We start from the raw sequence: 25,647 nt of genomic DNA, 5'->3' as shown, positions 1-25,647 counted from the left end.
GCATTGTGATTACGTAAGCGCCGCAGGTTCGTGCCGTATATCAAAGGTACACTCGCCCGGGGAGTGCGACCGCTAAAAACAGCTGTAAAAGGCTCTCTTTTCTCCCCCTTCAACGTTCCTTCCCCATGGGCTCGCTCGATCCCCCTCTCGACAAGCGGGGTGCCCCGAACAAACGCTACCTATCTACCTACCTACCTACCTACCTCACCTGCCCTACAGCCCCACCTCTGCGGTAAATCGGGAACGGCACTCTCGGAGAGGGTTTCCGAATAAGGTCAGACTCGCAAGACCAAACGTGGGCGCGCGAAACCGATCGTGGGTCGATGCCGGCAACCGGTATTCGCGCGACGCGTAAATATCGTCATTATTTTTATGGTACCTCCTGGGTGGCAAAGAGATTAACCCCCCATTTCAGGTGAACGTTCGACTCTAATCACTCTCGAAAAAAAATGACATATTCTTCAATTTAATCATGGATTCTCTTTAGTCAATTTAAAATCGATTTTTCCATCAATATTATTATATATAATTTGCGATTGAAAAAAAATAAAAATAAATATCAATGAATAAGTTACCGCAAAGATCCTTAAGTGGATCGAATTCGAGGCGGTTTGAACAAACAATTGAACGTAAAAAAAAGTTCACGATACCTTGACCCTGTAATCGTATTCGTTGCACTGAGAAAGAGAGGCCATCCGATCGCTGGTATCAACAATAGAACTTTATGTCGCGTTATAAAAGTGTACGTAATACAAAAGTCTGCGAGGAAGGTCGCGATCATTAAAACGCCATTCACACAACTCGCTCTTGATACTCGCAGGTATTATTATTCGATTTAAAATACATTTATGCTTCTTTTATTTGTGTTCTCTCTCGATCTTACCGATTTTTGTTAAGGCTAGTCTGCTCTAACAATATAAAAAATTGATAATTTTTAAGAATTTTAAAAATAAGATATTAAAAATTGATCTTTTTGACGTTTCACATATGTTTTGATGTTTATACGTTAGTATTTTTAAATCTGGGATATTTAGTTTTATTTGTTTATTACAAGTAGGTGTTGAAAAATAGTTTAATGGTATGATATGCTACTTCTCGTGTAATATTGACTGAAATGAAAAAATCGATCTAGTTTTATTCTTATACGAATTGCTTGAATTCTAATTAAGTTCAGTCCCAAAAATCTCACGGAATAAATCTAGACCAACTCTTGAGATACTGAATCTAATTTCATTAGTGAAAATTGGAAAATAAAGTAATTATTTAAAAAAATTATATTTTAATTTTATTGAAATTTGTTAATTCCTTGAAAATCAGAAAAATATTAAATATTAATTTTTTGAATTCTAATTAGATTCAGTGTCTCAAAAATATCCCACGGAATATATAATTAATTAGATAACTAGACCATTTGTTTTTTCACTTTAAACAATTCTTAATATTCTTTAAAAAAAATTCATAACAGATCTTAATATTCTTCAAAAAAACATTCCTAAAAATCATCAATTTTCCATATTGCCAGAGTAAAGACCGAGTCCTTGAGAGAAGATCTTAAAAGAAGTTATTAAATTAATAAAAAAATCTACAAGAGCCGATTTATTAAATTCCAAGACGAGCAAAATTCCACAACATTTTCAGGCAAGTGTCTCTCTTCTTCTCTCGCAAACTTGTATCTCGCATTTGGTCTACATCACTCTCAGCATCCGGCGATAAAGCGTATTAATCGGCGCGCTTGCTGCGAGCCGCATCCGCTATAATCCCGCTTTATCGGGGCGTCGCGCAAAGAAACACGCGGCGAGAGTGAGACGAGGAATGAGAAACGGTGGGCAGGAAACGGCAAGATAGAAACGATGCCGGCTTACGATAATTATACGTCGACGGGACAACTCCACCCGTATACGGCTGTGATTCGCGAACCATTCCTGGTGCCGCCGACCCGGTCTTGCCTCGCGGCTCGACTCAACTCAACCCGACTCGACTCGACTCGGTTCGACTCCACCGTGACGAATGAATCATTGTCTGTATTAAGTCCTGACTGACATACGCGCGATGCATACTGCCGAACCGAGGCAGATACGGCTCCTCTCCGTGTCGTGAATTTTCTCTCGCGTGTAATTGACGAGTTAATTAAACATTTATGTTTGCACGTATGTAAATTAATATGCAAACGACTTTATCGGGATTGTAGGTTTCGCAGCGAAATGTGTATCTCGTTAACATATCCTCCTTTTAATAAGAAATTGATTACTATTTTTTAAATTTCTCCTGTCTTGATTTAAAAATTCGAAATGATTAATGCTTCTTCGATATCAATCGCAATCCTTCATTTATTTTTCTATAAAGTGATATCAGGATCTCATACAGTCGAGTCTTGTAGAAAAATTCCTTGAAAATTTCCTGATTTTCCAAGTATTTTTGTCCAACATTCCAGAAATAAAAAGATTTTTAAAGATTTTTTTTAAAGATTTTTTGATGCAACTTTTTCTAAAATAAAATTTCTTATTGTATTTTTATTCTAATGCTTCCCACTAATTGAGAAAAATAAAATAAGTTTCAAGTACTAGATTTGAAAATGTAGATCTGAAAAAACTGAATAGCTTTCGTGAGATAAACATTTTCCATTTTTTTGTTAAAATATTAAATATATAAACAGAAAGAAATATAAAAAAATTTATAATATATTTTAAATATATAATTCACCTGACTTCTCGACAAATTGTCGACCATACAAAAGTAAAATGATTAAAGAGAGAATTTGTTTAAACAAACTTCCATAGCCCGAATAAAATTCCATGAGAATTTCCTAATTTTTCTAGGTAAGATACCTGAGAATTTCAGGTTTTCTATGTTTTTCCAGGAAGTAGACACCCTGAGTGAAAAGTGACAATGATTGTAACCAATATCTTGAATGATCTCGCGATTAATATCGCATTATTTCATATACATAAAAGAGAGCCGAAACTAATAATTTCTCTTAAAACTTATCTCAAGATTTTATCCAATAAAGTGCCCACTATATTATTGAATCTTATCAGCAAAATGGCGGCAATTAATGTGATTCTAAAAATCCCTATCGATCGTATCTGCAACAATCGATCTAAAAATATTTATAACAAGAACTTTACATTTAGCGATGATTCAAACACGGATGACGTGGTGCAAAATTACGAGAAATGCATAATATATTTCATATTTTATTATCGCTCCGAGTGGATAATTCTCTCCATCTTGTCAGTACATGAAAGTACGCTATTGTTAACGTTTCTCAGTATTGTTCGTGGTATGCAAATATTCGGTGCAAAATCGCGACTGCAATAGCTGTCAAATGCTATTAATAAGCTGTCAAGCATCAGCTGTCAAGAGTGCACGACGTACTCTCTTGTAGCGGAAAGTCCAGCTGTAGCTCGCGGTTATTCACGCTCAACCTCACCTCACGCTCGACATTCTCGAAGATATGCAATGCAATGCAACAGATATACAGGACGGACAGTCCTTTATCGAGAAACGTTTGACCGCGTTCTCTTATCACGAACGTACCAGGCAGCGTCCGCAGCAGATCCGATCAGATAGCGAAGATCAAAGCTCGTCCGCGCGATCGGTATCTGATTCTTGTCGAGAAAAATGATTGTATCAATCTTACAATTAAATATAATCCTTATCAAGCCAGCAGCTTGAGTTTAAGCGTAAATGTGAAAGTGAAATTCACCCGTATTTATACATGATATTTTTCTTATATGTGGAACAAGATTAATAGAATTCTACATTTTCTAGATAAGATACATGTCAGTAAGAACCGGTATTTCCCTGAAAAACCGGTCTTTTTTTACTAAAAATGTGTTAAAGAAAGTGGAAAATTATATTATCGATATTCATCAAGTGAAAGTGTTTTTTAATTTAAGCTTTATTCAAAAATCCGTAAATAAAATCCGATATAAATTTAAAAACAACGAAGAAAATAAATTAATTTTTTTATTAGACAAGATTTAACAAAATGTTGTATGGTAAACGCGAATTAGATTTTGATAAAAATTGTTCATTCTGTTACCATTACATTTTTCTCATTAAATTAAAAATTTTATAATATAAAATTTGAAAATATATATTTATATTTCTTAAAAGTCTTTGTTTTAAAAATATATTTCATATATTAATTTGAATTAAAAAAGACTATTTTATTGATTTTGTTTTTTTTAACTAGGTTTAACTAGTGATAAATATGATTTGTTAAAGCAAAAGAACATTTTTGTATAAAATTACATAAATATATCTAAATGTTACATATTAGTCACTTTTATAGTTTTTGCCAAATTATTCTATTGGATGAAATCCCAGTCAGTAAAAACCGGCATTTACTAAAGTTTTTTTCCTGCTTATCAGATATTTCCAATTAATCCTAGATAAAATCAATCACTAACTAATCACTATAATTTAAAAAATGAAATTAATATAATAACAAAATCTTTTTTAATTCATATATGTGAAATTAAAAAAAAAACTGGAAATATAAATGTTAGTAAATTTTATATTAATTTTTAGTTTAATAAGTAAAATGTATGTAATAATAACAGAATTAAAAATTGTCATCAATTTTATTCACACGTTTATTTTTCTCCTTCTAATAAAAAAATTAATTTATAGTTTGTTAATTCCTAATCTATTATAAATTTTATTTTGGATAAAGTTTAAATTAGGAAATCCCTCATTTGACGAATAAGAGAATTAATCGATAAGAGAAAGTTTTCTATTTATGTTAACATGTTTAATAGAAAAACCAGTTTTTGACGTTTTTCTTCCAGAAATATCATTTTTATCATGATTTTATCCACACAAAAAATGTAAAATTTTATCAATCCTAGAATAGACCGGCGAAATTTCGGCCGAACGAGCGCGAATCATCGATTTGTCGCCCGATACTTTCCTCGATCGTGTATCGCCCGCTTGTCTTGCTCGGTCCTTGCTGCCTTCTATAGTCGTATCTCCTCTCGCGACCAGGTACTTTCGACCCACGTGTGTGCCACATACGCAACACGGGGGCCGCAATATCGGGACCGTCGTTGCGCAACCGAGAGTTTACTTATTTTCGCGCGCGCACGCCTACTTGTACTTCTTGGCGACGAATGCGAGAAAAGGCACGACGTATCCTTTCGAAAGTCGGGAACAAAACGGCACGATCGGACCGCAAAACGACTCCTGTCGTCGTTTTGTCGCATTCAAGACGCGTTTCCTACTTTCAATGGTGACTTTGGCACTTTCGCGAGATTGTCATTTCGATTTGACAGCGCATTCACTGGTTTTACGCCGTCTTAGCTCGACAATTTATTTATTTTTTTTTCTTTTATTATCGTTCCTCGAGAGCTATTTCTATCGACGTCCAAATTTCTCTTCTCTTCTGATTGAATAAAAATCATTTCAACGGGAATAAATTCTCTCTTGTGTCACAGTTAATAAGATCGTAAATCCTTTCCTGAGGACGATTTATCACTTGGTGAGCGAAATGACAATCCGCCTACGCGAGTAATTTCGTCACATAATTATAGACGTGTAGGATAAAGAGTACGCAAATGGATGAAGCGAGCCTATTATGCGTCATCACGCACAAATTTCAGATTTGTTTACCGAAGACGAGGACCACGTAAAGAAAAAGAAAAAAAAACGTAAGTTATAACGATAAGACCAAGAAAGCCACACCTTCACAACAGATGAGTCTGACGTGTAATAATGCTAGGAATTCAAGTTTTTAGCATCTATACAGGGTGTTAAAATTGTATTTTTCTTTCAACTGTGGATTCTAAAAAATGATTCAATCCTGTATTGAAAGTCTACACAATTAAATTTCTCTCATTTTATCGAAGTAAAGTATTTATACAAACTATTAAATTAAAACGCTTTTACGATACGCAAAATATCATTTTTTGGAAATGATTATAATTCATCCTTTAGGCTCGTCCATTTAATAATATTACTTCAACAAAATATACCTGATAATGCCATTAAGCTAATTAAATGATGACGTGAGAAAAGATTTGTGTGAATTACTCGCAAAATGTCGCAAGTAATAATAAATATCGTTCATTCCAAAAGCAGTCTCACCTTTTTCAAATGTTTGTTCACCCATTTCGTGAAGGTCTTCTTCTGTATAGCATCTCGTTCGTCTGCAAACACACAAAAAAATTTATCAGAAAAATGAGAGGTCTCTTCTTTCAATAGCTCTATTTTGCGTTACAATAATAATTATATTGGGCAATAATATAACGCATTGCGCTTTTAGTCATAACAATAAATATAAATAATATCTCTTGTAATATTACCAACGATTCATGTTAATTCACACTATAATCGCTAGTACAATCATGTCACAAGTTCAGCCTTGTTCAATGTTATACTGCGAATGTAGAATGCATGTATTATATAAATATCATGCATATATTACAGATGCACGTCACGTATCCATCAATAGCTCGTCATCAACAGCTACGATATAGATTACAGTGAAACTCCAATTTCATCAAATTGATAAGTATAGCTGTTATCGCGTAGGTCTAAGGTCTTGTTCGATTTTCCTGCATGACAGTGAGAACGTGACGCAATGGCATCTGGAAATGGACCCTTTAAGGATGGTCGAGGTCAGTATACAACGAAACCAAAGTCGCAAGCAACCAGATCGGGTCACGTCAGATGAGGGTCAAGCAGGTAGACTGGTAGGCAAGCGAGCGAACCGACAGAAGGTCGGCCGCTTGGCAAAGCTGCTCGATCGGTTAGCATGCGAGGCAGAAAAATCCGGACAATGGGTCGTACGATAATAAAAGCGAAGCCTACTTTAGATGCTCTGTTTAAAAGTCCGGGATAGAATCTTAAAGATTATATCTATATTTTTTGTATCGAGGGTATACATGATTTTCAGCAAAATTCGGATGCATGAAATGTTCTGGGGTGTCGATTGTTTGCTTTTGAAATCATCATTGGAGATTTTTCGTTTTATCGTCTTTATGTGACGTCTTTTATTTGAAATTGAAACGTCAACGTCAAATTTAGCACGTATGTGAAAGGCTTTAATTTCTAACGAATTTAGAGTTGCATAAGACTCAAGACAAGACAAAAATATTGTAATGATATTTAAAATTTTTAAAAACTTAAATCTTATTTTGGGTGAATCCTTTTTAGCAAAAATCTCCTATTGTCTTGTCTCAATTTTATCTAATATTGAACAATTGTGTTTAAAATAATATTTAACAATCTTTATGATAGTAATTTATAGATAATAATTTAAGATAATTATTAGTATTTATGTCACTCGTTTATTTTTTAAAAAACTAAATATATAAATATATGTTAAAATTTTATATTGTTCATTTTGTTTATTGCGTTAATTGTTTCTAAATTTACCAATGTTTTTATTTATAAAATAAAATTTTTAAGTTCGCATATATAATTTTTGTCTCATCTAATTTACAAAAATACATATTTTAGCTGTTTTTAAAAATCAATATTCTTAACAAGACTATTATTTTATTAATCGTGACAATCTTAGTCTTGGTATGTCTGAATTAATTAAAAATCTTATTTTGATCTTGTCTCAAATTTTGAGACACGACAACGATATCAAGGCTATTCTTGTTATTTCGTGCAATTCTATTTGCATTCTTGAATTCGCGGCAACTAATAAAAAATGAATAGTAAATCAATACATACATTGTTGAAATCAATTACGACACGATATATTTGATCGATTCGAGATGTCGAAACATATAAATCACAGCGGCATTAATTTTTGATCTTAGAATATTGAAAATTACATAATTATAATAAAGACCACAGATTATTATATCGTTATAATACGAAAGATGGCATGTATATATTACATGGAATTATATATATATAATTGAAATTAAATGAACGTATAAATCATCCATCTAAGCGATTAATTGAGGAAAGCTAGGATTAGTCGCGTGAAGATTTATCGGAGTCGTGATTCGATTTAGCTATGATTTATAGCGCGTACACTCGACACTTCATCATCATCGTATCCCGTGAAAAGTTAAGGCCACTCGAGCGACGGTATCATCGACCGGGTATGTTTAAACCCGGTCGACAAACCGACGTAAGTGTCAGCCTAATATGCCGCCAGACGATACAAAATAAGAGGTAAAACGAGAGGTACACTCTCTCGGAGAAACACTTTTGGATTTAGAAATATCTCGAGTGGCCTGCTCTGCGAACGATCACATTTTCCCAGCGCCTGTCGCTCTCGCTGTGAGAGAATCGCCATCAAATATTTTAATGAACGACTGCTTGGTAGGAAACGTTAACGCGAAATAAAACGTATTCGTCATCCGAGAGAAATATATTTAGCAAAATGTGTGAAATATATTTTGCACACGGAAAAAAAGGACATTGTTTTGAAAATATTTTTTATTTTAACATGGAAATCTTGAAATGAGATATATTGCGTTAATTAAAGAAAAATATAATTGCTTGAATGAAGCCATTTTATATAGTTCAATCAAGAAAAATATATTCTTATGATTTAAGATTTAATTTTCTTGAATGGAAAGGAAACAATGTCAAGTAGTTGTGAGAGAATCGCCATCAAATATTTTAATGAACGACTGCTTGATAGGAAACGTTAACGCGAAATGAAACGTATTCGTCATCCGAGAGAAATATATTTAGCAAAATGTGTGAAATATATTTTGCATACAGAAAAAAAGGAAATTGTTTTGAAAATATTTTTAATTTTAACATGGAAATCTTGAAATGATATATATTGCGTTAATTAAAGAAAAATATAATTGCTTGAATGAAGCCATTTTATATAGTTGAATCAAGAAAAATATATTCTTATGATTTAAGATTTAATTTTCTTGAATGGAAAGGAAACAATGTCAGGTAGCTGTGAGAGAATCGCCATCAAATATTTTAATGAACGACTGCTTGGTAGGAAACGTTAACGCGAAATGAAACGTATTCGTCATCCGAGAGAAATATATTTAGCAAAATGTGTGAAATATATTTTGCACACAGAAAAAAAGGAAATTGTTTTGAAAATATTTTTAATTTTAACATGGAAATCTTGAAATGATATATATTGCGTTAATTAAAGAAAAATATAATTGCTTGAATGAAGCCATTTTATATAGTTGAATCAAGAAAAATATATTCTTATGATTTAAGATTTAATTTTCTTGAATGGAAAGGAAACAATGTCAGATAGCTGTGAGAAAATCGCCATCAAATATTTTAATGAACGACTGCTTGGTAGGAAACGTTAACGCGAAATGAAACGTATTCGTCATCCGAGAGAAATATATTTAGCAAAATGTGTGAAATATATTTTGCACACGGAAAAAAAGGACATTGTTTTGAAAATATTTTTAATTTTAACATAGAAATCTTGAAATGATATATATTGCGTTAATTAAAGAAAAATATAATTGCTTGAATGAAGCCATTTTATATAGTTCAATCAAGAAAAATATATTCTTATGATTTAAGATTTAATTTTCTTGAATGGAAAGGAAACAATGTCAGATAGCTGTGAGAAAATCGCCATCAAATATTTTAATGAACGACTGCTTGGTAGGAAACGTTAACGCGAAATGAAACGTATTCGTCATCCGAGAGAAATATATTTAGCAAAATGTGTGAAATATATTTTGCACACGGAAAAAAAGGACATTGTTTTGAAAATATTTTTAATTTTAACATAGAAATCTTGAAATGATATATATTGCGTTAATTAAAGAAAAATATAATTGCTTGAATGAAGCCATTTTATATAGTTCAATCAAGAAAAATATATTCTTATGATTTAAGATTTAATTTTCTTGAATGAAAAGGAAACAATGTTAGGTAAAAAATAACATTTTTAAATCAAAGATTATAATTTTCTTAGAGTAGAATTAAATAATTATATATTCTTGAGATGACAATTATATTGAAATAAGATTATATATTGTTGAAATTTAAAATTATTAAATTCTTCTAAGAAAATTATAAATTGTTGCGTATATATGAAACAATGAACGCGTTAATTTAAGTATATAAGTTTTGATTTGACACTTATTTTTTTCTGTGCACCTGGATGGTTTATGGTAGCCACATTATATAAACTTATTGGGAGGAAGCTTTGATTTCAAACACATTTTTTTCCGACAGGATGGCAAACATTCAGATATCTCGCGTGACAAGTGTGTACCGGCAACTTTATTTAGTACGGAAAGAGTTTATTAATGCCTTATATGCACGCACGTACGCCTGGTTTAGCGAACTTTGCGGCTTAACTTGCGCTAAATCACATATTCCATTATCTGCGAACCGAGCATTTGTTCTTCGTAGATTATCTCACCTCGTTGCTGGGTCCAAGTTTGGCCCAGTTTTCACACTTTGTTAATAATACTGCATCGAATAACGCAGGTTTAACAGTATACAAGATATTTTAAATCGGGAGTTTATTTTCCTCTGATGAAATTTGAATTTAAAACCTGCAGAGAAACTTACTTAATCGCAATTCTTTTAATAGAAGGAAGCGAAACACGTGATTTTACGTTATGCTCTGTTAATTGTTAATTACACTTTTAATATTCTCGCACTAATAAAATATTTTAAAATTAAATTATATGTATGTCTCGATCAAGCAAGACACCTTATTTAAAAATTCTTCTCCAACGAAAAAATAAAAAAATATGGAGTCTCTTACGTGTTATATAATCAGCAAAGTTATTTCTAGGATATTGAATTTATTTTCGACGTGTTATATATATACTTCAATAATGTTTCTAACATTTTAAGCTTAATTGACATAGTTAAAGAGAGCATTGATTAAGAGACGATCTAATCTGTTATGTCTCGCTGGAAGAAATTCCAGCGTAATCAGTATTGACGTTAATGGGAGTAAACAAAGTTACGGTCAATTCAACGTTGATATCTTGAACGTTACTGACGGAGTTAGAATCTCTCTCTCCCTCTAAATTTGCCGAGAATGGCTTTCGATCTTTATCAGACATGCCGCAATGACCTAGTACCGATCACGAGGAGCTAACGTAATTTCAGAGAATCCAATTCTCTCAATGCTATAACTAGAACGGAGATAGCTTTGCGTCAAATTGTCAGTCATTAATCGACACGGTTCTAACAGCTGTTTTCGCCAATTTATGCCAAGATGGACAATCACAGATTTAACGATCAAATCTAAGGATTGTGATTGACGAAAAATTGCGACACAAGATTAAATTATATATTTTTATTTTTCAATTAAAATTAAAATTATATTAATAGATAAAAAAGAAGTATTCAAATTCATTAAATTCTTCATATAATTTATAAAGATATCATTAATAATTCTCGATTGTATTTATATTTAAATTATATAATTAATAATTTTAATAAAATATATTTTTAATAGATATTCTTTGGCAATAAAAATAAATACATTTAATGTATTTATTTTACATCTTTTAGTTATCTTATGCAAAAAGACGTAAGCGCATCGGCAGAAAGAGAGCTATGAACTAATCCCGAAGAAATGCGCTAATGCTTTCTTCAGTAAAGTCCTTGTTAGCGGATACGGATGCTGGAATGTGGAAGCTCTGATAACGATAACTGACGTTACAGGGGCTAAAGATAAACGTCAATGAATGTATTCATCAGTGTTTATTCTTTTCGAAAATTCTTGACACCAATTTACGCGATACCCTTTCGGCATTTAGGCTAACATAAGATAATATTGTCTAGTTTTATCAAATATTTGATGAATCCCAGAGTAATCCCAGAGATCGTTCAGAAATATTTGCACGAAAAATTTAATTATAATTTTTATCTTTTAATTAAAAGAACTTTTAATGAAAGACTAAAGGCTTGGTTTTTTTGCAAATATTCGATGCATCCCAAGATTATTCAGAAATTTTTAAAAAGTTTTATTATACGTATATAATCAAAATTTATCCTTAAAATAAGCAAAATTTTTATAAAGTTAACTTTTATCTTTTAATTAAAAAATTTAATGAAAAATTAAAGCCCCGCTTTTATCAAATATTCAATGATTCTGAAGAGTAACGAGATTATTCGAACATATTTAAATAAAACGAGATTATTCGGACATATTTAAATAAAAAATTTTATTATACATATATGATCAAAATTATCTTTAATAAAAAAAATTTGTAAAATTAATTTTTAATTAAGAAAAGTTTTAACGACAAATTGGAGCGCCGTATTTTAATTAATTTATGAATGTTCTCAAATTAATTTTATTTATCACACTATTATTAATCTTTTAACCGTACTTTGTTATCCAAGAGAGAATTCATATATCATTCCATTTATTGTACGCGCAAATAAAATTCATCAAGTGTACGTTTCGTTGGAAGATACCTTTGAAAGAAACTATGAAAGAGAACCATCTCGTGCAAAATGCCATGATATCTTGACATCTTTGGTTCGTACATCAACGTAAATCGTATACGCGAGCAGCGTGCATTTTACGCTTCCGTTATTAATTGCCTCGCTCGAATGAGAGTCTCTCGATTTCATAATACGTCCTTCGCATCGCCGGCAAATCTCCGTCAAAAGGAGAGGCCAAGAAGCAAGCGACGGCGATAACGACACGTCGACGTCACGAAACGAATTCACTCTCGACCGGATACGAGATGCCGAGGATAATTACGATAAATTAGCGATCAATCTCCCGATGTAACGGCGCTGACGTCACTCGCATACGAGCCTTCCGGCCATTTACTTTCGCGCTAAGTGAAAAGCAACGTTGGGCGTGTTCGGATACGCAATCTGCGAGTGGGCAGAGATTATGAAAAGCGACGGCCATTGTTTATTGTTTGTCCACCTGGCACGTCAAATAGTGGGCTGCGCTAGAAACACCATAGGATCCGGCTACTTCACGAATGACACTTGGGATTCCGAAAATTTTTTCAGGTTGGATGGAGAGAGACGAGGCGATAGAAAGGCACCGGTCTAAGGTATTTAGGCGATAAAAGAGGATCGCCGTCTCTCGTTATCTGTCCACTTATTAAGTTATGTATACAGTGACAGTTTCGAGATATCCCGTTTATCTCTCTCTGCACCTCTCTTGAAATCTATGTATATCCGGCTGCTGAAAAGGCAAGGTGAGGAAAGCGACACTCGTAACTCAAACATTTATCAAACAAACGTCCCGAAAAAGCGCAACTTGGCTCGGATCTTTCGGCGCCTCTCGCATGTTATAAGTGTCAATGGATCAATTTATCGCAAAGTTAATAAAACACCGTGTGAGTAAATTTGCAATCTGCAAACTGCAAACAACACAGTAACACATTCAGAGACGGATAGTACAGTTGAAAAAATATTTGTATGTTAAAACACCGCAATAATTCGTAATTAAACTTTATAATTAATTCTCCTAAAACGTTACAAATAACTCGTACAAATATCATTTCAAGAAAAAAGTAATACACTATTTATAAGAATTTGATTTACATTATCATCAATATTGTATAGTATTATTTTTTTTATATATTTTGTATCATAAATATTAATTTCAATTTCGCAATAAATCGTAGAACTCCATTATAATTTCAAGTAATTTCTAAATAATTCTCCGTTCTTAAACCGGGCAAGAATGTTGAAATTAGCATGTCGTGAAGGACAACCGCATGCTTGGAATAAAATTTCCAATGAATAGCTCCCGAAGACATTTATTTCACACGAAAAAAGGATAAATCATCTCTGGCGGATTTATATAAAAACAGCAGAACAATCAAGGACGATTCAGATAGCAAAGTACTTGCTTGCCTATCGAAGTAAGAAAGCTACAAACTGCGTAAATAATAAAATAGTAAAAATTCTGACGCACACAAAAAGGGGAGAAAATTAATCCGGGGAAAACGGGGCGAGCTTCTCACGAAAAATCCTCCAGCATCCGCATGCCAGCTGATCGCCTCCTCTTTCCACCTACCGTGCGCCTCGATGAACATCGCCCAGCAGCCCCAGAAAGCCTGGGTGTTGCCGGCACGGTGTTCCCCGACCACGCCATTGCATCCCGGACTTTCCTCCGGGAACCCGTTCGCATTCTGACCTTTGAACTTGGAGAGCGACTCCTCGTAACCGTGCTGGGAGCGTTGCTCCCGCTGATGCTCGGCGACGGTGTCGGCGGGATCGAAGCCGAGCCGTTCCTTGTAGTAAGCCTGGGTCGACATCCTGTCCTTCTCCGGGCCCCGGGCCGTCCCAGCGAAGAAGAGGGTGCAGGTTTCAACGTTCATGCCCGGCCGCGCGAACTGTCATGACACATTCACGGCACGAATCGGAGCACTCTGTTCTCCTGGGTCGATCACTCGCTCGAGACTTTCCGTTCATGAAAATCGCACTTTAAGACTGTTTATTTGGCTCGATTTTTTTCCTTCTTCTTTACATCCTCGCGAGTTGATCGTGCTCTCTCCCTTTCTCGAGATCCACCCTCGAGTCAGAGGAGCTTCTAGTCCTTAGTCTTCGGGTCGATCGTTCGTGGAATAGTTTCTCGTTTCTACTCGGAACATTTAGAATGCTCGACGTACGAGTTTCGTCGATTATCCGCCGCTGTTTACACGAGACGTGCGCCAGGTTCGATTGGAACGCGATCGAATTCTCGAGCCGTCCCCCGTCGATCGTTCGGAGAATCGGCCAAGGATTCTCTTACCTTCGGATTCCAAGCTGCCGCGTCGCGCATGCAAATGCGAACGTCGCTTTATACCTCCCCGACCTCGTATACGCTATGGCACTTTGTGAATTCTCGAAAAAACTCCCGACTCGTCGCCCCTCGTACACTCTTGTCAGTGACAACACGAAGATGGAAAACCTGTGCAACGACAATGCACAATATGCGAATCAGATGTTCAGTTGAGAGAAGTTTGATAAATGACTTTACGAAGAGAGGTCGACAATTTTAGCATAAAAAAATCTTTTCTTATACTAGTCATCGAATCGTCGCGAAAAAATGCAGGAAATTGTCGAAAGGCAATGGAAACAAAGAGAAATGGGGCGTAGGAGTGGAAGGGATGATTAATCGATATATTCGTGTTAGATTAGAATTCAACGGCCTTGATGCACGCCTAAGAAACTTGGAAAGTCAATCATGGTTACACCCGACTATTAGGTACTATTATTATTCTACGCTCGTCCATCAAATTTGTAATCGATCCAGCATATTAAGTTAAAGACCAAAATAGGAATCAAACCACTAACCGCAACAATGGCGGCAAAACGTAACGCGATTAAGTATGATTAATTTGTGATTCATTTAATCCAGTATCATCTCATTTATTCACTCGGGTTTTAATAGCAAATTATAATTGCATAGTTTTATATAAGATCCAAGGGATGAATCAGAATTTATAAGTAAGAATAATAATGATAGATTTGGCGAAAAGCGAGAAAAATGTGTATTGTTTAAGAGCCTAATCTACTTTAGCAGTATGAAAAATAATTGATGATTTTTAAGAATTTTTTTTGAAGAATTAGAATTTGATTTTTTTGTTTCAACATATGTTTTTATTGACATTTAAATAATATGTCAATATTTTTAAATCTTGGATATTTAGTTCTTTTTGTAGCAAGTTCAAAAACGACGATACTAATTAAAATTTAAAAAATTAACATTTAATATTTTTGACTTTGGAGAAATGAAAAAAATTTAGCAAAATTCAAATATTTAATTTTAAAACGACACAACACTACTACTTTGTTATTTTGCAATTTGCTCTAACGAAATTAGAATTATACGAGAAATAGCATATTACATCATCTAATTATGCATTTCTGAACACGCTATGTGCGCAGAGATTTAATATTAAACAAAAAAAAAATATCCAAGATATTTAAAAATATTGACATATTATTTTATAAACATCAATAAAAATATGTAAGATATCAAAAAGATCAATCTTCAATATTCTTCCAAAAAAAAAATTCTAAAAATCATCAATCTTCCACCAATCATTCCCGATTTAAATGCTCGACTTTTATTAAACTATTGGATACAATAATCCGTCAAAGATATTTATTATTTTTTTTTCGACTCGTTAGCACTAAAAATGCCGACACCGAACCTAGAAACCTACCGGTCGCAACTCACGGAACCGAATGGAAGGCGAAATCGGACGGTCGGATCGGGCGAACTTTACGAACTGACGTTTCGCGAGGCGCGTGGAGACTGAGCGCCGACGCACACGCCTGGCATCGGCTGGCGGAGGCTTAAGAGGACGATGGAAGCGCGCCTAACCGCGAGATCGAACTCTCCGCATATGGTAAACGGAGAATGGGTACGTGGGTGCCCGCGTCGTGGTCGTTGCGTGTCAGAAAGGGTCGTCATGGACCAATTCGCCGACGTCGCGGAGGCTGACTAGACGCGCTCGACCACCGCTCGGTAATAGATAGACACGTCGCCATACTTTGCACTCTCTCTTTTCCTGTGAGGAAAAAATTTCAAAGAAAAAAACAAGAGAAGAAACAGAGACTCTTAATGGCGCGCGAAATACGAGTGGTGCATCGTCGCGATAACGACGCGAAAGATCAGCACGACGGTCGGTCGATCACTGCACTCGCGCTGCAGTCATGGATGCATGTCGCCGCACTCGTGCAATCGAACCCACGTATATATACGCACAAGCAGGAGAGCCGGTCGTGTCTCGCTCTTGTCCCTGCACGAAATTAGAAACGGAAAGAAAACAGAGCGACGCCACGCGCTTAGATGAGACCATTCTTTCGACACGTGGTCGTCGCACAGAAATACCGACTCCGCTAAAAAATCATCGATACCGTTAAATAACGAGTGTAAAGAAGTATCTTTAGGCAAACAAGTCTTTGGAAACTCGATGCGAAAGCAATTATCGTTTTTGCAAATGTGGAGATTGAGTTCATTTTTTTCATTTCTGAATTCAAAGTCTAACCCAGGTGTCCATTTGGATCATAAAAAAATTTCTTGATCCAGGTATTTTTATTTAAAATTTCAAATAAGAAAATATTCTGAATTTAAAATCTAATCAAGGTGTCTATTCGAATCTTGTTAAAAAATTCTTTGATCCAGGCATTTTTGTTTAAAATTTTAAATAAAGGAAATATCTTGAAAATTTTTTGGTGCGATTTTTTAAGATAAGAGATTTTGACATGAGACATGAGATAAACATTTTTTACTTGCAAAACATTTTTACTTTTCTATCATTAAAAATTATAAATATATATTCAATATTTTGCTAACGTAAGTCATTAAATATATAATATAATTATAGAGCCAGATATATATTTATAATATATTTTAAAGACAATTTACAACTTGGTTCATCAGCAGATTGCCAACTGCTTACAATATAAAAGTAAAATTATCAAAAAAAGAATTTTTTCTTAAATTCCTTGAGCCCCAATAAAATTCCATGAGAATTCCCTGATTCCGTACTTTCCTAAGTACAAGAGAAATCCCTGAGAATTCCAGGTTTTCCACGCTTTTCCAGGGAATAGATACCTTAATACCTAACGGTACTCTTCGTGTTCCGAATTCAATTTAAACTTAAAGCCTCGAAGCGAGGAGAATGCATCTTTCGCCGCTCGTTGACCCATGGACTTTAATTGAGCCCGTACGCGTTGGGAGACACGCCTAATGGACGAGCCCTTGTTAATTCATTAAACGCCGAATGGCCGTACCAGCAACGACGACGGCTCTTAATGTCGCTGGGTGCTGAATCATGCGTTCTGAGAAAACGTCGCTCTCTCGCATCCTCGTGTGCCTTATATGAGCATAGCCTGCTTGCAGAACGCACGTCATACACCGCGAGCGTATAAAAGGTATGCCGAAAACGCGGATGCATAAAGGCCATAAAAAAATCCGTTAATATAAGAAGCACCATCACTGCACCGTACGCGAAAAATTCCGGTTCAAAGTCGGATGCAGCAAACCAACACGAACGATCACAAATGAATGAATGTCAGTTATTAATTTTTGTATTAATTTTTTATTTATTAATTATTAATTTTTTAATTTGTTTTAGATTTTTTATATAAAATTCTGTATAAAATTCTTTTATACAGAATTTTATATAAAAAAAGTCTATATAAAATTCTGTATGATAGAATTTTATATAAAATTTTTATATAAAAAAATACAAAAAAAAAATGTATATAAAATTCTGTATAAAAATATTTTTATAAAATTATTAATTAATTAAGTAATGCTTCTATTACTAATATTTGTCGATACTCATTCGTGATTGTATTTGGATCTGTTTATTTGATCTCTACTTAAAGGGGCGCACATTAATATCTCCGATGTATCTTACGTCGCGTGCATAGTGTAAATATAACCGCGGGATATTAACGAGCAACGAACAACGAACCCGTTAAATGACGGAGCAAAACCGCAACGACATTGCAAAGGAATATTGGAATAGCTACAGAGATAACATCTCTTTCTTTCTCTCTCTTTCTCTCTTCGCATGTTCGATTCTTTGCAAATAAATTGCGACATTAACAGCTTCGCGATTAAATATCGCAAGATGTACTAGAAATTATTTTCTGGTGAAATTCCTCATATTTAGGAAAATCCATGTCAGTAATAAAAACCGATATTTTCCGGGAAAAATTGACAAAGACTAGTCTTTTCTATTAAAAATTAAATTAAAAAGAAAAGCTAAATAGAAAATTTTTTTATTGATATTCATCAATTGAAAGAGTGCTTTCTAATTTAAGTTACCCAAAATAAAATTAATGGCAATAAATTAGGAATCGATTAGCAAATAAATTAATTTTATTACAAGACATTGAATGTTAAACGCAAAAAAAATCATGTCTATTATATATTGATAAAAATTTTTAATTAAGTTACATTTTTCTTATTAAAGAAAAACCAAAATTTTTATTTTAAAAGTGCATTTCATATTAATTTAAATTTAAAAAAAGGCTATTCCTATTTCGTTTTTTAAACTATAGTGATTAATATGATTGTTTGTTAATCAAAATAAAATTCGTTTTGCATAATTATATAAATGTACTTCAGTATTATATATGATTTTTATCATTTTTATAATTTTTGCTAATTTATTCTATTGAAAGTCCGGGATTTATCATAATTTTTCCCACTCGTTGGACTTTTCCGAATTAATTTTCGGCTTCATCGAAATCCTCCGGAGGGAAGGATCCGCGAACATCCTTGCGAGCGCAAGTAGGAGGCCGGCGAAAGAGAGGAAAAGGCACGCGCGGGTTCTACAGAGGCCGGCTCGGCGGCATTCTTGCGCCAAGTCGCATAACGGGTCCATAGTCGATCTCGGCCCACTACTCTCGGGGTCCTGCGAGGTGGGCTCCCGCGATCAACCTTGAAGGGGACCTCCTCTCCGAGGCCCGTCGCGGTTAATCGAGTCGCGCGCGTCTCGCGTCCCGATTACAAAAAGCGCGTAGTCTATCGTGATACTTTGACATCTCATATCATGCATTTTCCCCCTACATGTGATCGCTCCCGTGTATTTTTCGTCGTAGCACGTACCTCGCTCGACTATGGCTACCTCGAAAGGGCGTTGGCTACTCGTGCCTCGTAGACGAGGACGATTAAGGTAATGAGAAATCGAGGATCGATTTTAAAGCCAGGTAGGCGGAAGAGTGTCGGAGAATAACCACGTCGCTTCCTGAAGCTGATGACTTTTACGATGAAACGTGAATAAAGTTTCATTACCGTCATAAATCAAGGGAGACCGATTTGACTCCAATTGTCAGTTCGATTTAGAAATAGTCTCTAATGAGAAGAATGTAGAACAGTGTAGGGAAGACCTTCGATCGGCCCTTAAAAGGCCGTGCGAGCCGCGAGCTACGTGGGTTAACGCGAGATAACGATACCAAAGTGTTCACACGGATGTCACGAGCTCTTACCGAGAGCAGGTTGCGAGTTTCCGCGGAGCCCGCGGAGGCGTAATTTACGTGGATACGAGCCGAACATGCACCTTGTTCGATTACAATGCAATCGCCGCCAACGTAAAACAGCACAGGGAGACGGAATCACGTTTATTCCTACCCCGAGCTACCAGTAGACAAGTGTACAAAGAAAAGGTGACTGTAAAATATGAAAGAACAGATAGTATAATATTGAAAAAAAAAAGATACTGCACTTAATCAGAATTAATATTTTTGTTTACATATTTCCAGACTTCTTTTTGAACGTAAAAAAATTCTATTCTTAACTCATATTTTTGTTTTTAGAGTACCAAGTGTATCAAGAAAAGGTCTGTAAAATATATAAATATATAAAAGAATATATTGTTAATATAATGATAAAAAATATATTGCTTTTAATCGGAATAATAAATAATTAATATTTTTATTTACATATTTAAATTAATATAATTTTTTAAATATAAGAAAATTTTATTCTTAACCCATACTTTTGTTTCTAGCTGGACTTGTCGGCGAGATTCCTTAGACTCGCTTTCGCTGCCAAAACTGACGAGATTCTTATCTCATAATGAAAAGTGAATTCTACCTGCTGCCGCTACCAAGAATGGAAAACTCGTTTAGACTCGGTCGAATTTAGTTTCGAGAGAAAGGGACCGGTTCGAGGGTACATTATTCGGCCCGAAACCGAGCACGGGTCCCACACGTATATTTGCCTAGACGAGTCCGCCCACAATCGAATCACACCTCTCGAAATGTTAACCAGTGATTTCGATCGCGCGAATTCGTCTCGGCAAATTAACCGTATAAGGACATTTAGCAGTCCAGATGCTGCGAATCGTCTTTGAGCGATGCTGTTCTTCACTGGAATATCGTTTATACGAGGGGACGATGAGTTCACGTTCACATGGCAAAGGGGAGCCGAGAAAACAACCGGGAATGATTTCATCTCGTCGAACACAATCGCTCACGAGAGTCATTTACGGTAATTTGCATTCGACTGAAAGCGTCGTGGCGCGATGAAAAAGTGATTTGGTTGCAGGTAGAATAACAAGTAGAAAGGAAAAGCGAATCGCTCAAAATACCGACGAAAGAGAATGCGGTTTAGCGATGAGTAATTCCATTAGAAAAGATGAATAATACTGATAATAGCATAGCAAACGATTCCCTTATATGGTTTTGTGCCATATGTGTGTATTAAGATACGAACAAATTTACAGAAAACGACTGTAATCTTATGAAAAGAAACGTCAAAGTAAATAAATTAATCATTATTCTTAAATATTCGTGCAAAAAAATTTTACTAATCAATTGTATTAGCTTTTTTCTTACTATTAAATATGAAACAAATAATTTATGTCCTTAGTTGCTGTATTATGTATGTTGTAAGCTTTATTAATTACTTTTTTATCACATCAAGTGCCTCAAGCAGAGTGTCTATTCAAGTCTTGTAAAAGAATTCTCTGATCTTCCAGCTATTTTTGATCAAAATTACAAATAAAGAAAATATTTTAAGATTTTTTGATGCAATTACTTAAAATAAATTTTTTATCGTACGCTTTTTTTAATACTTTTTATTCATACAAAAAAAAATATAAAGCTACTTAAGTTTCAAGCGCGATTTACAAATGTACTGAAAAAAATCTGAAGTTTTTGTCAAGATAGAAATTTTTAACTTTCATAACATTTTCATTTTTATCATTAAGAATTAAAATAAAGAATATGTTTTGCATATTCAATATTTTATTAAGACTGAAAATATATGAACAGAAATATACATAATTCACAAAATTTGGCTTATCAGCTGATTGCAATATACGAACAAAATTATCAGAGGAGATTCTTTTAAAAATTCCCAAAGTCTCATTAAAATTCCTTGATTTTTTCCCAAGTATAAAAATTATTTCCTAAGAATTCCAAGTTTTTTATATTTTCTCAGGAAGTAGACACCCTGTCGAGCAATAACTTAATAAGAACCGCGCGAAAAAAATCCAGATTTCATTCATATACTCCGAGTTTTGCGTCGAGTAAATTTTTCGCGTAAATTAACGACAATTAATGACCCGAGCAGCGCCAATTCGAGTAAAAGTTTCGCGATCTAACCAAATTAAGAAGTCGTGACGACGCGTGTGCGTGAGTAAACGCACGTTATATCTGCGTCTCGACCAGTTTTGTCGTGCGACTTGACTTGTTGCTTCTCACTCTCGGTCTATTACATAATCGGTGCTCGATAAAAACTACTTTCTTCTGTCACGCGCTATCTATTCTCGATACAATGATTTGTCGTCGGTTGAAAGCTCTAAAACAATACGATACGACGAAAATCTCTTGAACTGTGAACGAAAACAAAAAATAGCAAATTTTTCCGCCGATGACTAATAATAAGTATTCTCCTCGCGTTATCTACGAGCACCGTATTTGCATCGTCATTAAGCAGACTAGGCAAATTACCTGTGTTTTTTTTACTTTGTGCGGTATCGTATTTATCCGGCTTATACGATATCGATAATAACAGATAAACATGCAGCGCTTAACTGATAGTCGACGATATATCATGTGACGACATTATTGCCAATCCTTCAGTAGTAATTTAGCAGAATTATATATTTGTGCACCTACACATTTAAAACGTTATTAAGTTTCCTGGCAAATTTGTCGTGATTTTTTTATAATCATACCTAAATAAAACTTGACAAATTTGAATAAAGTTTCTATAAAAATAAAGTGGTAATAAATTTCAAATTGTCAGATATAGAATTCTAGTGTGCATTGCAAATTTTTAAAAAAATCCTTCACCTAAAAAAAAAAATAAATATAAGCATCACGTATAAAATGTACACAAGTCGTGCAAAAATCAAAATCTACATCATGACTTGGATGTCAATGAAATATTCGATACTGATAATACACAGATAAATCAAACACGCGCGAACGATAATGATAAACGAGCGAAAAAGACGCGGTAGGAGAGAAAGAAAAGGTGTAGCACCCATTAATATCAACATATCGATCGCGCGAGAGAGAGAGAAAGAGAGAGAGAAAAAGAGGGAAAAAGGGGGAAGAGAGTGTTGGAACTGCCGCGATTACGAAGCGTATGACTCAAACAGACGCCTGGCCGTTGTTCAGGGTGCTTCATACGGATAAATATTTCGATAGCACAGTATGTACCTCGCCAAGTATCGATCGATACGTGTCGAGAGATAAATTGGAGATTAAACTCGATTAAAAGTCTAATATTTCGACAAATTTCAATTTCTTCACACGCCGCAAACACGGGAATTGCACCTCGCATCAACAGTGCCTTCACCAATATCACGAATAAATGACGTCTTTCACGTTTAATCTCCTCAGAAATGATTTTGAAAAATCCCCCTAACTCGCGGCAAGTCATCAGTTTCGCGAGCTCTCTTCGTAAAGATCCATAAAGATTCGTCGAATACGATCGGAATCCTCGCGCCTCGAATAACTCATGAACGACCAAACGTCATGTTTATCGCGATAAAAACATCGTGACATTCGCAGTCTCGCGAAAAACGGTGTCGCGAGGATCCCGTCGTGACCGTGCAAACCTGCGTATACCTATTAGACTAGAATAATGTCACTGACACCCGCGAACCAGCAGCACCGGGCTGAGGAAACGAGGCTGTTCTCCGGCGCGAGAGCACAGTTCACTACTCCTGGACACACGCGCGACACGGCGACGACCGGGCGCTGCTTCGAAACGTGGCACTGCGAATTCCTCTGTCGCCAACAACGTACGTACACATGTATGTATACATGTGTGTATATATATATATATTGCCTCGCGAGGAAACGGCGACAGCGGCGACTTGGTCGCCGAGTATCCGGAGCGGAGAGTCGCGAGCCAGGTGCTGGAGCGACAAGGAGGGATCGCGCTATTAGAAGAAGACGGATAAGAAAGAAGAGAGAGAGGTAGAGAGTCAGAGGCGCAAGGACGGAGGCGGCAGCGACGAGAGGAACGCAAAGAGAGAGAGGGAAGGAGGCAGATCGCGGAATAGAGAGACGGGAGGAGGGGAGAGGACAGACAGACAGAGAGGAGAGCGCACTGAGAATCGAAGAGGACGCGGTGTGTCGCTCCGCGTGCAAGCCACGTCGCCTCGGAACGCAGACTGCCGACGCCTGGACAACTGCCGCCCACCCGGCGGTTGGCTCTCTCCCCCGGTCGGGGGAGAGAGAGAAGGACGGGGAGAGAAAGAGAGATCCAAGAAACGGGCCTCACACCCCACCACCTCACCTCCACCGTATCTGAAACCTCCTCGCCGCTCCCTCTAAGCGACCCATCGGTTGGCTCCCCGATCACGATCCTGCTTGCTCACTCCTGCGAAGGAACCCGGTTCGATAAAGAGAGGAGGGAGAAAAGCGAGAGAGGGTGGGGAGATGGAGAACGTAAGACGGAGGGTGAGAAACGCGCGACGCCGAGGAGAATAGCTACACGTTGAAGGAGGCAGTAAGGCAGGTCACGGATCGGCAGGGGTTATATACGAGCGCGGAAGTCTCGCCGTCTCACGTCGTTCGTACGTTCTTTCCTCCTCCAGGTCGGGAGGATGTTATTTTCGCCCGATTGAGAGAAAGCTAGGAACGTCCCGAACGACCCCGCGACTTGGAATTGTAAAAATTTGCAATTTTACACCCGAGAATGTAATAAACAATTTCGTTTATCAACTGCATCCTCTCGTTGAGATTCTTAAAAATACAGGTGACATTATTTAAATGTCATTTACATTTTTAAAATTATATGAACGAAAAAGTGCAAGTAATACATCAAACGTCAATATAAATCAAATGTCAATTCTATATCCCTAATAGGGTGTAAAAAACAGGGTTGGAAAAATTCCATACCTTTCAGATATAAAAACCGGCAAAAATCTTTTCTTATTAAAAATGTTAAGATGAATAGAAAATCCTTTTATCAATATTCGTCAATTGAGAAAATGTTTTCTAATTTAATTTATTAAAATAAAATTCGTTATAAATTGATTCGTACACAGAAAAAAAGAACATTCTTGTTTTGAAAATATATTTCTTGATATATTTAGTTTTAACATGGAAATCTTGAAATGAGATTATATTGCGTTAATTAAAGAAAAATATAATTGCTTGAATAATTGCTTACTTGAATGAAGCCATTTTATATAGTTCAATCAAGAGAAATATATTCTTATGATTTAAGATTTAATTTTCTTGAATGGAAAAGAAACAATGTTAGATAGAAAATAACATTTTTAAATCAAAGATTATAATTTTCTTAAAGTAGAATTAAATAATTATATATTCTTGAGATGACAATTACAATATTAAAATAAGATTGTAATATTGTTGAAATTTAAACTTATTAAATTCTCCTAAGAAGATTATAAATTATTGTGTATATACGAAACAATGAACGCGTTAGTTTAAGTATATAAGTTTTGATTTGACACTTATTTTTTTTCTGTGTAGGAATTAACGACTAAATAAATTAATTCTCCTGTTATAAGATAAATGCGAACAGATCTATATTGATAAAAATTTTTAATTCTGTTATTATTACACTTTTCTCATTAAATTAAAAATTAATATAAAATTGAGCAACATTTATATCTCCAAAAGTTTTTATTTTAAAGACATATTTCACATATTAATTTGAAAAAAAACTTTATTATTATTATATCGATTTCGTATTTTTAAACTATAGCGATTAGTATGATTTATTAATTAAAAAAAAATACCTCCTCGCGTTAGTTATATAAATATATTTCAATA

General features: G+C 35.1%; 1 protein-coding gene across 40 annotated transcripts in view; it reads right to left on the bottom strand.

Moving 5' to 3' along the window:
- Nucleotides 1-25,647, bottom strand: part of Shot (dystonin-like protein short stop) — a 122,226-nt gene that overhangs the window by 79,282 nt on the left and 17,297 nt on the right. For 16 of the 40 annotated variants that reach the window (XM_083087440.1, XM_083087446.1, XM_083087458.1 and 13 more), the window contains exons 1-3: nt 23,464-24,006; nt 14,063-14,818; nt 6,091-6,152 (exon numbers count right to left, since the gene is read on the bottom strand). In XM_083087440.1, coding sequence (XP_082943566.1) covers nt 6,091-6,152; nt 14,063-14,246 — 246 coding nt within the window. In that variant the 5' untranslated portion in view covers nt 14,247-14,818; nt 23,464-24,006. The other 24 variants (XM_083087450.1, XM_083087455.1, XM_083087459.1 and 21 more) reach the window with 7 other exon arrangements.

The sequence above is a fragment of the Camponotus vicinus genome, unplaced genomic scaffold, assembly GCF_025532165.1.
Source record: "Camponotus vicinus isolate PSW18456_S1 unplaced genomic scaffold, iyCamVici1.0 SCAF_13, whole genome shotgun sequence".
Lineage (NCBI taxonomy): Eukaryota > Metazoa > Arthropoda > Insecta > Hymenoptera > Formicidae > Camponotus > Camponotus vicinus.
The sequence above is the reverse complement of the archived record's forward strand: the minus strand, read 5'-3'. Positions and strand labels throughout refer to the sequence as shown.